Here is a 15764-nt window from a genome sequence, read left to right on the forward strand (position 1 = left end):
CAAAGTCCCTCTCCAGGTCTTTTGGAACCTCTTTAGGCCCTGGCAGGGGCTCTTAGTTTTCCCTGGAGCTTTCGCTTCTTCAGGCTGAACACCCCAGGTGCCTCAGTATATAAGAGTGTATTTCTTCCTTGGGATAAGTTTCTAGTGAAACCACTGTGAAGGTTTCCAATGAGGTGGAGGAAGGTTGGCAAGACACCGTAGGTATAGCTGTGAGTGTTCCCTGGACCAGCATTCCTGCTTTCCTTTTTTTTTTCCAACTGTAGGAAGAGGAATATGGTTCGTTTACCTCCTTTTCACTCATTCCATACCAGCACTCTTAACCATCTGACAGCATTGCCACCAGAGCAGACCAAGAGCAAGGAGTTTGGAAAGGCTGTCCGAGTTCAGATGTGTACCTCTCCAAGTCCTTAAAGAGGAGATCTGACTTGTTCAGTGCATGCAAGCGGTCACAACTGACCTTGACTTCCTTGCCTGGGATTCTGGGCGGAATTTTGAAACTTCAAGTGTGGTGCTTGCACAGGTGGAACATGGCTGGTGTCTTCACTTGTGGCTCTCCCAGCAGGAAGTTTAATGACAGCTCTTTCCTGTTACACTTGTGTGAAAGATGCACTGTGCAGGGACAGCCTCACCCAGAAAGGAAGATGGAAAAGCCTTAATTTGCAAAAAGGGAGAAGGATAAGCCAAGGGGCAGAGAACTGCTGACTCCTGGATGGTCCACCTTGCTTTCTAAAGCCTGACCCATGGCTGCCCTGCCTTGATACCAGCAGCACCTTGCTCCTGCAGGAAAAATGGGTTTGTAATCATGGATTTGGTTGTGTAGAGGGACCTTTTACACAGGCAGACAGTGGCAGGACAAGGGAAAATGCCTTCAAACTGACAGAAGGGAGATCTAGATTAGATATTGGGAAGAAATTCTTCCCTGTAAGGGTGGTGAGGCCCTGGCACAGGTTGCCCAGAGCAGCTGTGGCAGCCCCATCCCTGGAAGTGTTCAAGGCCAGGTTGGCCAGGGCTTGGAGCAGCCAGGTCTAGTGGAAGGTGTCCATGCCTATGGCAGAGGGGATGGAAGAAGATGGTGTTAAAGGTCCCTTCTAGCCCAAACCCTTCTGTGAATCATTCAGTGATTCTATGATTTGAACATGCAGGGTTTAGAGTTTGTCTCATTTAACTTGAGCACTGTAAAATTTGTGTGTCAATTCTGAACTTCCCCCTTTCCTTGTGGTCTGCAGAGAGAACTATCATTTCATTTTATTTGGGTTCAGCACTTGTTTTAGGATGAGCTAAATTATCTGTTGCAAGAACATGTCCCTTGCCATTATCTTGCAAAAGCTGAGAAAATTTTGGAGACACAGCACTGAGGATAGTTTGGTGCCGAGTATTTTTGTGGGTTGTCTTATTTGTTCTTATGCTATATGAGAAAACTGCAAAGTATCTGCAGATGGCATGGGCTTTGGAGGTCCACTGAGCTGCTTCTGAAGCCTAATGGGTGCTTTGCAGCCAAAGGATCCAAATGTCATTGAAATTTGGGTTTATCCATTTTGCTGCTGATTGGTTCTTCAGGAATTAGGCTAAATAGAATAAATAAAGAAAGAAAGAAAACAAGATGTTGGCATTGCACCCTTTGAAAGGAGTGGGATTGCCATCACCTGGATGTTTAAGTTTGGTCACCTGTGAGAACTGTACTGAATCAACTTCATGTGGGGTCTTCTGGGCTGTGCTGGAGTAGGTGCCTGCACAGTAAAACATTCTGCTTTCCCTCATTAGCTCCAGGATACTTGGGGTGCTCTCTTCATATCTGCTTCCTGACCATATCTCTCCCCTCTCCAGGTTGTTGGAAGAAGGTGCAGATGTGAACACAAGACACAAGCTTGGCTGGACAGCTCTCATGGTGGCAGCCATCAGCAGGAACTCCAGGTATGTGCATCTCACATCCTTCTGACTCACTTCAGCCTTTTCCTAAAGCCATACTGAGCTCTGTAGAGAGTTCCCATAAAGTTTGGGATGTGTTGTAGAGCTTAACTCAAGGGAGCTTGTCACTTTCCTTATGGCCAGTATGTGGTGTGACAGATCAGGGCAGGCTGCTCCCGAGTTCTGCAGATGGTACAGCTGAACTGATGGTGCCATTCCACAGCAGCTCTCAGGTTTTGGCCATGGATGAGCCCATACCTGTAGGATGTTGTTGTGGTGGGTACCCCACCAGCCAAAATCGCTCCTGTAAGAGATGTCCCATCCCTTCTCACTAGTGGGGCTGTGGCTGGGGCTTTCGTTCAAGCCTTTCTGGCACAAAAAGGCTGAATGCTGTGCCCTTGCTCCACAGTTCCCATGATGATCACTCTGGCTTCTTGTAACCTTTTAAAGACACTCCTAAATATATTCAGTCTACAACTAAATTCAATTAGGGTTTTTTTATTTAAGGAAAAAAAAAGAGAAAAAGAAATCCAATTTTGGAAAATGTGGGACAGACGGGAGAATGAGCTTTGATGTTACAACCTCTTGGGGATGCTTTACTTAGTCACAAGTTCATAAGCAAAAAAGCTTAATTACTTGGGAAAACACAGGATTAAAGCAGTGCACAAAGGCTGAATATCCGCTCTCGGGTGACACTATTCCAATCCATGTGCTGAGTTCGTGTGTGGTGCAAACTTTGATGTGTGCTATGACAAGCTGAAAGTCGTGACCTCCTCAGGGAGCTCCTTAAGACAGGCCCAGAGGTGGGGGCTCGGGACTGTTTGTTTAACTTTGATGTCCGAGCAGCAACGGGCCCTGTTATTTGCCTGTCCACGAAGGGATGGGCTTGGGAGCCTCCCACCTTTCCCAGTGGACAATGGTCAGCAGCAGAGTGTGACGACTGTTGACCATTCCGAGTGACTGGTGAAGCAGAACAGGGCTTCCCGAGTTGCAAAGGCTAAGGGGAGACAGGGAGAAAGGCTGTTCATGGGACAATAATTACCTAAAATCAGGCCTAAAATCAAGTGGAAATGCTAATGAAAACATCTTGACAGTAAAAAATGTGTGGACTCCAGACTGATCCTTGCTGAGAGGGCAGAGCCATCACCGCATCTGTCTTTGTTGTGTACCTGGCCAAAAGAAAAAGGTTTTGGCTGTGTTGGGAAAATTCTGTTTATTTTTCCCACATTTTGGATGAATACTGACTTAAATTGAAAATTAAGAAAGACCTTGAATACCTGAAGCTCAGTAGAACTTGTCTCCATATAGCAGAAGAGTAATTAGATGCTGTTGGACTTGATGATCTCAAAGGTCTTTTCCCACCTTTGTAATTCTGATTCTGTCCTTTATGGAGGCAAACATAAATGCAACCCAGACTTATTCCGTCTGCACAATGCTCCAGCATTGTGCTAGACAAGGTTTTGACCCACAATCCTGTTTGTAGAATTGTAATGTCCACAATGCAGAGTGGGAAATGCTTGAGCTGGAACATGACCCACAGAGAGTTTGAAATTCCTTACAAATGGTTTGCTAATGGACCTAGTCCACAGGATGAACTGTGTAACTCAGACTAGACATTGTGGCCAGGGTGTACTGGGGAAGGGAGAAGTCACAGGCACAAGGATGCAGGATGGTTTTGTTTTTAGAGTGTGGTCCCTCTGTAAAAGGTTATGCTCTAAATCTGCTTTCTCCAGCCACAGCAACTGATCTCACAATCAGAATCACGGGTTGGAAGGGACCTTGAAGATCATCCACTTCCACCTCCTGCCACAGGCAGGAACACCTTCCACTAGACTTGGCTGCTCCAAGCCCTGGCCAACCTGGCCTTGAACGCTTTCAGGGATGGGGCTGCCGCAGCTTCTCTGGGCAGCCTGTGCCAGGGCCTCACCACCCTCTCAAAGAAGAATTGCTTCCCTATATCTAATCTAACCCTTCCCTCAATCAGTGTGAAGACATCCCCCCTTGTCCAAATTCCTGTGTAATCCACCTGATGTGGTGGATTTGACGGTGTTATGACTTCTGGTCCTTAGCTTCTCAGGCCAACAGCTGCTGGAGAGGTGAGCTGGGCTGTCCCTGGCTCAGAGATGGCTGAGGTGCAGCCAGCTGAGCAGGACCTGCAGGTACTGTTTGCCTGCAACAAGATCAAGGTCATTCCAATGTTTAATTTACTGGCTCTCTCACCACTTCCTCTTTTACTGCTGCTGATACCTGCACAGGTTCCTCAGCATGGTTTTGAAGGGCTGGGATGCTGGGAACTGAGATGAGTGTTTTCAGCTAAGAAAAAGGAAGCCTTCATCCTCAGATTACTGACTTTCCAAAGGTGTTTTTCAGAGAAGAACGATGTTTTCAGTCTCCACTGTGCCGCTGGTGATTTCTGTGACCTGTCCTTTAGCTTTGTCATGTTTCCCAATTTCCACAGCCCTCACTCTTCCAATTAGACAGCCCTAGTCCATCTGTTTAATTTAATTCCAGAGGCACTGCTTTAATGATTTCTGTCAGTTGCCATCAGCTACAAGATGAAATCCTGTGTGCTGGAAGGCAAGTTTGGGTTCCATCTTTTCTTTTTACAGCAAAACAATGATCATCTTCTTCCTCTTGGAAATGTCTTGTTTCCAAAATGTGGGGAGGCATTAAGGCAAATTCCCATGGATAGGTCTCCAGGAGGACACTGGTGTCTACCTGGGAGGGGAGATACAGCAGTGGATCTAGTGGAGAGGGACATTTAGGATCCCTTTTTTATGTGAGACAGAGTCAATATCCAGGTACAGGTAGTAATTGGGTCATGGGCTAAAGACGCATTCACTGTGACCATGTTTACAGGAGCAAAGAAAGGTTTTATGCTGTAATTCCCGTTGCTGGCGGAATTACTATAGCATTGGCATATTTTTAGTATTTAATCTTTAATTAAATGCACACTCAGAGCTTTGTGGGGTTTGTGCATTTGTTAAAATAAGCATAAATGAAACCCCAAAGCAGGTAGGACTTCAGCTGTGTGTCTGTATTTTGTAGCATAGTGACCTTTTCTATATACAGCTACTCCAGTTTTTATCATTACCACAGAAATAAAGTCACAGTGAAATATCAAATAATCTTATCAGCCTCCTCTGAGGTAGAGAACTACTTGTGTGAAAGGGGAAACTAAGGCACAGAGCAGCATGGAAAGTCTGAGTCCCAGTGGGATAAGTTTGAGTAGTTCTAAAGAACACTGGAGCCTTCTTCTGTTCCTGTTCCACAGCGTTGGCACAACCCCTGGGCAGCAATTCTGAAGGGGGGGGCTAGAGCATGAGCACGAGTCTGATGAGGAGTGGCTGAGGGAGCTGGGGGCATCAGCCTAGAGAAAAGGAAGCTCAGGAGGACCTTCTCTCTGTAAAATTGCCTGACAGGAGGGTGGAGCCAGGTGGGGGTGAGTCTCTTCTCCCAGGGAACAAGGGGCAGGAAAAAAGGAAACAGCCTCAAATTGTGCCACGGGAGCTTGAGGTTGGCTATTAGGGAAAATTCCAAGCCTGAAAATGTTGTCAAGCCCTGGAAGAGGCTGCCCAGGGCAGTGATGGGGTCACCATCCCTGGAGGGATTTAAAAGTCATATGGATGTGGCACTTGGGGACAAAGTTTAGTGGTGGCCTTGGCAGTGCTCGGAGAACAGTTGGACTCAATGATCTCAGAGGGGTTTTCCAGCCTAAATGGTTCTGTGATTTTAGGGTTTCCAAAGTTTACTACATGGCTCAGGCGGTGGGGAGGAGCACCTGGGTGCACTCATAGGGGTTCCTTTCTCAGAGGTTCAAGCCTGTGCTAGGCTCCATAATGGCTTTCACAGTAGCAGCAGCAGCAATACCCATGTCTTAATTGGGCAGAGGTGCTCCAGCCCTTGGAGCATCATTTTGTCCTCCTCTGGACTCACTCCAGCAGCTCCACATTGTTCTGATTTCGGGAGGCCCAGAGCTGGAGGCAGCACTGCAGGTGGGCTCTCACCTGAGAGGGGCAGAGGGGCAGAATCGCCCCCTCCTCTGCTGCCCATACTGTGGGATCAGCCCAGGGCATGGGTTTCTGACAGCGCACTGTCAGGTCATGTTGAGCTTTGTCTTCCTGTTTCACTGGGGGCTTTAGCCTCCAAATCCCTCTTGACATTTGCCCACATCATCTACTCATCGTCATTTTCTTTTTGCAGCTTTGGCTTCCGGCACACCCTTTCTTCTTCTACCTTCCTCTTCAGGAACTCTTTGCATTTCTTCACCTTTGCTTCTCAACACCTTTCTTCTGGGAATGACCAATGTCAAGTGATTCCTCCCTGAGCCTCGGCTCTGCATTTCCTTCTCTGCCTTTCTGTATAGATCAAAGGAGCTGTGGGTCAAAGGCTCTCCCATGGAACCAGAACCAGCAGAGCTTGGCCCAGCGTGGCCTTGTCCCATCCCCTGCCCTCCTCCAACCCTCCTTAGGGAGAGGAGTCAAGAAGTAGTTTTCTCCTTGCCTTGGTGTACATTGCTGGGAACTGTGCCCCTTCCACATGTGCATTGGAGGTGCTGTGTGGCTGTTTTATATTGGTAATGACAATTCCTCATGCGTAGTGATATTCTAGTGGGTTTGTTCTGAGATTGGTGGAGGGTGACTGATCTGGAGCTGTTCCCTGTCTACAGGCAGTGACATGATGAACTGGTGCAGTCTTGTTATCTATATTAGGTACATACATCTGTTCCATGGGGTTTTTTTCACTCCTTTCACTTTAGGCAAGTCATTCAGAGCTGTCTGCAGTGGAGCTGGAGAAATATCTGAGTACCTTGGGAAGAAGGTATGGCCCAATGCATCACCTGTCAGAGAGCTGAGGAGTTGGGCATGGGTTTCAGCTGTGATTGACAGAATGTTTGGAGGGTCTGATCCTACAAACTGGGGCATTGGCTTTCAACCACTCCCTTTCTGGGTGACCACTTGGCTGTTCCTGCAGCTGTTACCCATGCCTCTGCCTTGGCAGCGCCCCCATCTCATCCTTCTTTTCAGGGATGTACACCATCTGATGTCTTGCAGCTCAGGCACAATATGATATTGTCAGTTTAGCAGGTTCTTGCACCTCTCCAAGCCACAGAAATGGCTTCTCTTCACGTTTCCTTACTGCTCCAGGCAGGGAGCAGGGCTTCTAACACTCCTCAACTCCCTTGCGTGCCTTCACCCTGCCTTTGAAGCATGATTCACCTCATCACACTCTTAAAGAAAACTGAACAATATAACAATTACCACCCTTTTTTTCCCTTTTTTGGATTCCATAATCCCTTTTTATCCCTGTTTGATGAGTCAGTCATTTTCATCTGGGTCAATAATAACACATCACAGCATGAAGGATTGCTGCAGGTGCCTGGCTTTCTGTGCCATAGGTAGATGTAAACATGCTCCTGGGAAGGCACACATCCACATTTAGCCTCATCTGAGCAGCAGCTCCTCCCAGCCCTCCTGCCCTGCTGAGTTTTACACAGTTAAGATATAACCACACAAGGATCTTCTTTGTGTCCAGGCAGGACATGTGGCTCCTGCCAGAGCTCAGGGCAGCCGCATATCAAAACCCACCCAGGCGTTTGCATTGTGCTGATAACACACGGTCATGGGGATCACCAGGCTTCTTGGTTCACCAACCCCAGCTGCCGGCGCCTTGGTCCAGGCACAACGTCTCTCTTGACGCAGCCCCAGTCACCTCCTGCCACCTCACCATTGATTTCCCCACCCCCTGTATTGTATATATGTATTTATTTATTGAACAATATGTTAGTCCAGCCATTACAAGCAGAAAGCACTTTCCCCAATCGATTGAATTGCCCAGCCAACTCTAGCTCAGCATTGCCCTCTGAGTCATCACCGGGGTCAATTTAGATTTATATTAATGCTGATGAATAGGCTCTGTCTCTAATCCAATCAAAACTTGATCAGCAAATTAAAACTCAGCTTGTTGAGGCTGTTGAGCACAGGTGAGTTATGGAGGGAAGCTGGAGCAGCCCAGCTGGACAGTGGCGTCCCACTCCTAGGATCTGGAGTGGGGTGTTGTTCTGCCCCAAGGCCTCACAGCAAGAGGAGGAACACAAAAAGTGTATGGGCCAGAGAATCCTCTGTTTGAAACTCACTTATAATGGGATGATTTGGGTTTGGGAGGGCCTTAAAGCTCATCTTGTTACAATCCCCCTGCCATGGGCATGGACACCTTCCTCTAGGCCAGACTGCTCCAAGCCCTATCCAACCCGGCCTTGAACACTTCCAGCGATGGGGCTGCCACAGCTTCTCTGGGTAGCCTGTGCCAGGGCCTCAGCACCCTTACAGGGAAGAATTTCTTCCCAATATCCCATCTAACCCTGCCCTCTGTCACTTGGAAGTCATTCCCCCTTGTCCTGTCACTCCAGGCCCTTGTCCAAAGTCTCTCTCCAGTTCCCTTGGAGCCCCCTTAATCACCCGCTTTTGCAAGTCCCTTCCTTTTTTCCAGGGACATTCACATGCTTTGAGTATAACTGCTGAGTACAATTCCTGTGCATTTTCATGTTGCTGTTACTTTTCCTACAGGGTAATTTGCTTGAATGTCCCATTACCTGCAGATTGGATAGGTACAACCAATAGCTGTGATTCCAGGAACATCTAGCTGATGGAGAAGTGCCTGGAGGGGTCGGCACATCCCAAAAGCAGGAGATGAGATTGAAAGATGATTGGAAAGGGAGGCTGGATGTGTGATGTGTTGTTATTAGACTAGTGCCAGGATTTTGGCACAACAGATTTTGCCAGGAAGCAATGATATCTGTGCTTATTAGTAAACTTGAGCCTCCTGGCCATCATAAGAGCTATGAAAATGTTTCTTACCACAGGGAATATGGTGCAGAGGGTAATTCACAGGGAGAGCAGAGCAGTTCTGCCACCACCGCCTGCTGCATCACTCTCAGACCACCTTGCATCTAGCAGTTGTGGTCCTCTGCTCAACTTCTCACAGAAGGTCACTTCCCAGAGAAGAATGCTGAATGTGTAGACAGTGAACGAAAAGGAGAGGGCTTCCTGAGTATCCAAGAGCACAAGGAGGTAGTATCTGTTGGAGTGCCTGGGAAGAACATTCATTTCAATGTAGTCACTGAGGGCAGGAAAGGCAGATGGGTGGAGTTGTCAAGGAAATGACAAGTTGTATGACTCCCTCAGTACCTGGAGCTTACTCATGGGCTAATGTTGTGGATTAAAGTCCTACACTGGGACTTGGGATCATTTCCCTTAAAATGAGGCAGATTCAGGGACCTGAGGGTATATCATAGCCTGTGAGCTAAAATTGAAGTAGAGGGATCTCTTTGGTGATGATAGCCATGCAAATGGGGTACTAGAAGGGTGGTTTGACCATATCAGAACCTGTGCTTCCAAAGACTTGAGTGATCCATGAGGCCCAGCTGCCTGGTGGGGATGCTGGAAGCCCTAATTGCAAGGATCACAGTAAGTCAGCTGCTAGGGCAAGATCATCAAAGGCTTAAGTGCGGCACATAATTTCTTGCCTGAAGGAGTTGTCCAGCCCTATCACAGGGTGCCCAGGGCAATGGTGAACTCCCCCTCCCTGGAGGGATTTAAAAGCTGTGATTCCATGATTCTATGATGGTTTCTGTTCAGTAGGTAGATGTCCATCTCTAGGAGCATGGAGGTTGTCAACACAGGTCCCACAAAAAAACAGGACAGAACCTGCCCTGCCGTCTTCCATCCTGCAGCTCCTGTTTTCATGGGGACCTCCTCTTCAACATCTTTGGTGCAGTTCTCTTGATGACTGGGTTGACCACAGCAGCACCAAGTAGTGGAGATGCAGGATGTTTCCAGAGGAATCCAGCACTGGATCTTCCAGAAGAACTTTGCACAGATCAGTGACCTGTGCTAGAGCTTTCCCAGCTAGAAAGACTGGATGTGGCGCATCTCCCTGTGTTCCACAGTCTTTGACAGACAGTACAGTGCCAGACAGATGCCGAAGATAGGTCTGACCTACCTAATGACCAGAGGTGGGAGAGCCTGGGCTGGTGGCCTGCAGCTGCATCTATTCTGGATGTCCAAGGCCATGCAATTGGCCTCACAGGGCTTTTCTTGGAGCCAGACTGCTCCCTTGCTTTGCATTTTGCTGCAGCCAGAGGGCTGGTAAAGGTCCAAGTTCTGAAGCAGAGTGGGACTGGAGCTAGGCATGCTGAGCAGCCCTTCCTAGAGGTGCTGGAGGAATTTCAGGATACATTTTGTGTCCCATGCCTTATCAATGCTCCTAAGGTGGTTCAGAAGGATCTACAGGCTTGTTGTGGCACTCCTGCTTGGTATGTCCTCACTGATGTGGCCTTAAGGAGCAGTGTAGCAAGAGAGTGTAGACATGTCTCTTCTGAACATGGAGCAGATATTTAGATCAGTGTCTTTTCCCTGGCATCACACTGTGTTCTCAGATCATAGTGTGGCCTGCAGAGGATGCACCACCACAGAGGCCTGAGGATGAGACAGGGAGATTATGTCTCACTGGAACTTACTGAAGATCATGGGTCATCTCACACACTTGAAACAAGATCAAAACTACTTAGTGAACTGAGAGAAACTTCAGGCTCATTTAAGAGATTTGGGTGGTAGAGAGTGAGCACATCTGTGATGAGAGGCTGCTCTGGGCTTCATGGATTCCACTGCTGAGGTCTGTAAGTACGTGAGGTGATCCACCATCAAGAAAGATGTCAACCTGTTGGAGCAAGTACGCAGGAAGCCATGGAGATGCTCCAGGGTCTGGAGACAGGCTGAGAGAGGTGGGGGTGTTCAGCCTGGAGAGAGGGCTCCAGGGAGAACTTAGAGCCCCTGCCAATGCCTAAAGGGGCTCCAAGAGAGCTGGAGAGGGACTTTGGACAAGGGCCTGGAGTGACAGGATTAAGGGGAATGACTTGAGAGTGACAGAGGGCAGGGTTAGATGGGATATTGGGAAGAAATTCTTCCTTGTGGGGATGGTGAGGCCCTGGCACAGGCTACCCAGAGAAGCTGTGGCAGCCCCATTCCTGGAAATGTTCCAGGCTGGATTGGATGGAGCGTGGAGAAACCAAGGTCTAGCAGAAGGTGGTCTAGTGGAAGGTGTCCCTTCCCATGGCAATGGGGGTTGAAATGAGATGAGCTTTAAGGTCTCTTCTAACCCCAAGCATTCCAGGTTTTTATGATCCCCAACCTTAGTGCCTGTTCTAAGCCATCAAATATCTAATTTGATCATGGCTGTGCAATTTGATCCATTCAAGAACCTCTGCATTGTAGCATGCTCTTGATGACTGAAAAGGGGAAGGGTCATAATTGGAAATTGCTGTTTGCAGAATAAGAGCCAGAACCTCTCAACCTAAATATTATGGAACAAATGACATTGTTGAAATATGGATTTAAATGAAATATGGATATAAATGGAGTACAGATGGAAATGAGCTCTGTATGCTCACAGGGATTGCCTGAAAGGAGAGTGGAGCCAGGTGGGGGTCAGTCTCTTCTCACAGGTAACAAGTGACAGGACAAGAGGAAACAGCCTCAAGTTGCACCAAGGGAAGTTTATGTTGGATATTGGGAAAATTTCTTCCCTAAAAGGGTTGTCCAGCTCTGGTGCAGTCTGCCTTGGGCAGCGGTGGAGTTCCCATTCCTGGAGGGACATGGGATGTAGTTTAGGGGAGAATGATGCCTAAGATTTTTAGCTTTTTATATTTTTCATATATTTGTAGCTTTGTAGATTGCTAAAGCATAGCTGTAGCTTCTAGTATTTTTCCTGTCTTTCCTCCCTACGTTTGGGTACAATAAGCTAACCTTATAAACACATTCCTAAATATTGTTTAGTCTTATTCCAAGAAGAGAACCGACTACAGGGAGGTTCTCTTTTCCAACCAGAATCTGGACCAGACTTGACAAAACTGGGGCAAAAGCAACCTCTGGACTGCTTCCAGTGAAGCAAAACCCCAGGAATTATTACCTAACCAACAAACCTTTTAATTGGACAGTATATGATAAGTATACTAATCAACTAACCTTATAAAAATTGTAGAATTACTATACCATGTACAATTTTCACCATATTGTGTACCTGAAAGCTTTCAAGTAAAGGTTTTCTTTTATATTCACTCTAACATTGTTGGGAAGTTCTATTCTATTTTCTAGGCAACAGTGGGCTTGGCAGTTCTGGGGGAACAGTTGGACTCGATGATCTTAGAGAGTTTTTCTGACCTAACAATTCCATGATTCTATCTCCTGCCCCCACCCCCCGTCCTGGTGCTGTGCTCACTAGAGGTGATTCTGTACATGGTGAGGAGCGCATCAGTGCCGGTAAGGAGCCGGCCTCTGTTGTACCGTGCTCAAATAATAAAATCACCACCTTTGATTCTGCTAATGCATTTATAGGGTAAATGAGAGAGGAGCTTAAGTTAAATTCCAGATGTGACTTGACAAGCCACAGCCTGCAGGTACATGTCAGTCAGGCTGCGGCGCATATCGTTGTCAGCCTGTGAGCCATGTCACTGGTGATGAATGCTAACAAATGAGTTACTGTCTAGTTGTCATGAGAAGCCTGCACGCTGGAAAAAAATTTAAGAATTAACTGGCTTCAAGCTGCTTTCAGAAAGAGTGAGAAATCTAATTCTGGCCTGATGATTGTTTGGATTCAGAAGCACTGAGTGAGAATTTCCACACCAAAACCGCCTGGGCAGTGTGTCCCGTGTGTTCTGTCCTGCTGCAGCATGTTCATAATACGCAGTATTTGCTGGCAGCCCAAAATCCATGTACTGGACTGATCCCCAGCACCATGTGCAGCAGGGCAAGGGAGAAGATTCTGCCCCTCTGCTCCACTCTGATGAGACCCCAGCTGCAGAGCTGCATCTGGCTCTGGGGTCCAACATCAGAAGCTGCTGGAGCAAGTCTAGTGGATGCTAAGGAGATGCTCCAAGGTCTGGAGCACGTCTGCTCTGGAGACAGTCTGGGAGAGCTGGGGTTGTTCAGCCTGGAGAAGGGAAGGCTTCAGGGACACCTTAGGGCCCCTTCCAGTGTCTAAAAGGGCTGTAAAGTTCAAGTCATAGAATCACAGAATCACAGGATTGTTTGGGCTGAATGGGTCTTAAAGCCCATGTCATTCCACCCCCTGCCATGGGCAGGGACACCTTCTGCTAGACCAGGTTCCTTCAAGCCCCATCCAGCCTGGCCTGGAACACTCCCAGGGATGGGACAGCCACGGCTTCTCTGGGCAACCTATGCCAGGGCCTCACCACCCTCACAGGGAAGTATTTCTTCCCAATATCCAATCTAACCCAGCCCTCTGTCAATGGGAAGCCATTCCCCCTTGTTCTGTCCTTCCAGACCCTTGTCCAAAGTCCCTCTCCAGCTCTCTTGCAGCTCCTTTAGGCGCTGGCAGGGGCTCCAAGGTCTCCCTGGAGCCTTCACTTCTCCAGGCTGAACACTCCCAACTCTCTCAGCCTGTCTCCAGAGCAGAGGTGCTCCAGCCCTCTGATTATTTTCAGAGCCTCCTCTAGACTGCTTCCTGTAGAAGTTGTTTGCGCTTCTTGTGGTAGGATGGCACCTTTAATATCAGAGGTTCAGGTGCTGTACATTGACTCCCAAAAGCAATGTAGTTTTGTGTCCTTTAATCTTCAGAATGTTACAATAATCTTCCTTTTTGCAGGGACAGGGGTGACCTTGAAGCCAAGGTCTGTGTCTAGGAACATGCCTTGTGCTAGGAGCATGTTCTGTGCGCATCTCCTCAGGAGGATTGCATTTCTCTACAGTGTCACCCCTTCCTCCAGTGCCTCCCCATCTCATTCATTTTACCATATGCTGGTGGAGCTCTACTTGTTGAAATGTTCAGTTATGGTTGTGGGTTAACTTCCCTGGAATGTTAGCATTCCCAGGAATATTTGAGGAGGGCTTTCTGCGCACTTCTCAGTCTCTGAAGGGCTTCAATTCCTCATCTACTACTTCTGCCTTACTTTCCTTCTGTTTTGTGACAGTGTGGTAAAGGCTCTGCTCACAGCTAATGCAGATCCAAACCTTGGGGATGATTTCAGCAGTGTGTATGAGATTGCCAAAGAAAAAGGCCTCCATTCCTTGGAAGGTAAGATGGTTTGTGTGTAGCTACTGACATCTGCTTTTCAGGTCCCAAAATTTTGTTTCCTGATCTGACGTCATGGGATTTTTTGAGCTCATTTCATCTTCTTCTGTTTAAATGCAAAGTAATTGATGGTACTTGGGTGAGTGTGTGTCTGAAGGGGAAAGAAAATTTATGTAGGTACTATATAGAAACAATAATTCAATTTACCAGAGATAAACTGGTTTTATATAGCCAGAGCATAATACAAAGTCATAGATAGGAATGTCATTCCATTGACCCACATGCAGCCATGTCTTGGGGAAGGAGAGGGGTTCAAGGCAGTGTATTCCACTGCATTCCTATTAGGCAGCCTTAATCCAGACCTTATGAGAAGCTGTGAAATGCAGAAGGACTTGGCCAATTGAAATAAAGCTGAATGATGTAAGTGGTTGCAGTGACTGCTGCTGGGTATGGGCAGGCATCAGTACCAGCTCTCATCCCCAGAAGCCTTTCCATGGAAACAAGGTCATTTTCTGCAGAGTCACATCATCTCATTATGGATATTCTTGGCAGATCTCAGGTTCCACTCTCACCCCTTCATTATCCTCATCACTGGGTTGTTGATGCAGACTCAGAATCATAGAATCATGGGATGGTTTGGGTGGGAAGGGACCTTTAAAGCCCATCCAGTCCAACCCCCTGCCATGGCATGAATGTGTTCCACTAGGCCAGGTTTCTCAGACACCTGCTTTGTTTATTCAGACCTATTTAAATTTCCCAGACTGTTTCTACTTTTTCTGACAATAAATGGTGGTAAAATTTTCTTGGGTTTGTGATTATCAGGATATGTCTGGATTCTTGGTGCCCAGCTGTGCGTTGGAGCAGCCAGCTGCATGTTCATTCTTCTGTTCCTCACACTGGCAGGAATGCTGGTAGAACTCAATCCCTCTGTCTTTCCTTTCCTATTCCAGAAGCCTTTTCCCCATCCAAACACTGTGCTGACAAGCACTGCCAACCTCACCTCTGAGCTAGCAGGCCACAGGATATTTCCCAGACATCTCCCTTGCCCTGCCAGAGCCCACCGAGCCATTGGGGCTTGCATTCCCGAGTACAGCTACATTTGTGTGTGCCTGCACAGTGACTGCATTTGTGTGCTCTGACCTGCTTGGAAGTTAAACCTTGTCCCAGCTGCTCTGAGTGGAAAATGGAAGGAAGCCACACAGTTTGTCCAGAGCCTCACCCTGCACAGCATGGTTTGCAGAGCCTGAGTCATAGAGTCATGGAATAGAATCATGGAATCATTTTGGTTGGAAAAGCCCTTCCAGACCATAGAGTCCAACCACTCTCCCAGCACTGCCAAGGCCACCATTAAACCGTCTCCAAGTGCCACATCCACATGACTTTTAAATCCCTCCAGAGATGGAGACTCCAACACTGTCCTGGGCAGACAGTGCCAGGGCTTAACAACCCTTTCCATGAAGAAATTTTTCACAATATCCGTCCTGAACCTCCCCTGGCACAGCTTGAGCAGTTTCCTCTTGTTCTGTCCCTTGTTTCCTGGGGGAAGAGCCTGACCCCCACCTGCCTCGGCTCTCCTGTCAGGGAGTTTTAGAGAGTGAGAAAGCCCCCCCGAGCTTCCTTTTCTCCAGGCTGAGCCCCCTCAGCTCCCTCAGCCACTCCTCACCAGACTCATGCTCCACACCGTTCCACAGCTCCATTGCCCTTCTCTGCACATGGGTCCAGTGCCTCAATGTCCTTCTGGGAGTGAGGGACCCAAAACTGAGCCCAGGTGT

At 47.8% G+C, this 15764-nt stretch overlaps 1 protein-coding gene across 4 annotated transcripts in view; it reads left to right on the forward strand.

Annotated features, from left to right (window-relative positions):
• The window catches only part of CLPB (caseinolytic mitochondrial matrix peptidase chaperone subunit B), a 74112-nt gene that overhangs the window by 13543 nt on the left and 44805 nt on the right, over window positions 1–15764 (forward strand). For all 4 annotated transcript variants that reach the window (XM_039557077.1, XM_039557073.1, XM_039557066.1 and 1 more), the window contains exons 3-4: window positions 1825–1911; window positions 13892–13995. In XM_039557077.1, coding sequence (XP_039413011.1) covers window positions 1825–1911; window positions 13892–13995 — 191 coding nt within the window. The remainder of the gene's footprint in view (window positions 1–1824; window positions 1912–13891; window positions 13996–15764) is intronic.

Source organism: Corvus cornix, chromosome 1 (genome assembly GCF_000738735.6).
Source record: "Corvus cornix cornix isolate S_Up_H32 chromosome 1, ASM73873v5, whole genome shotgun sequence".
Taxonomy (NCBI): domain Eukaryota; kingdom Metazoa; phylum Chordata; class Aves; order Passeriformes; family Corvidae; genus Corvus; species Corvus cornix.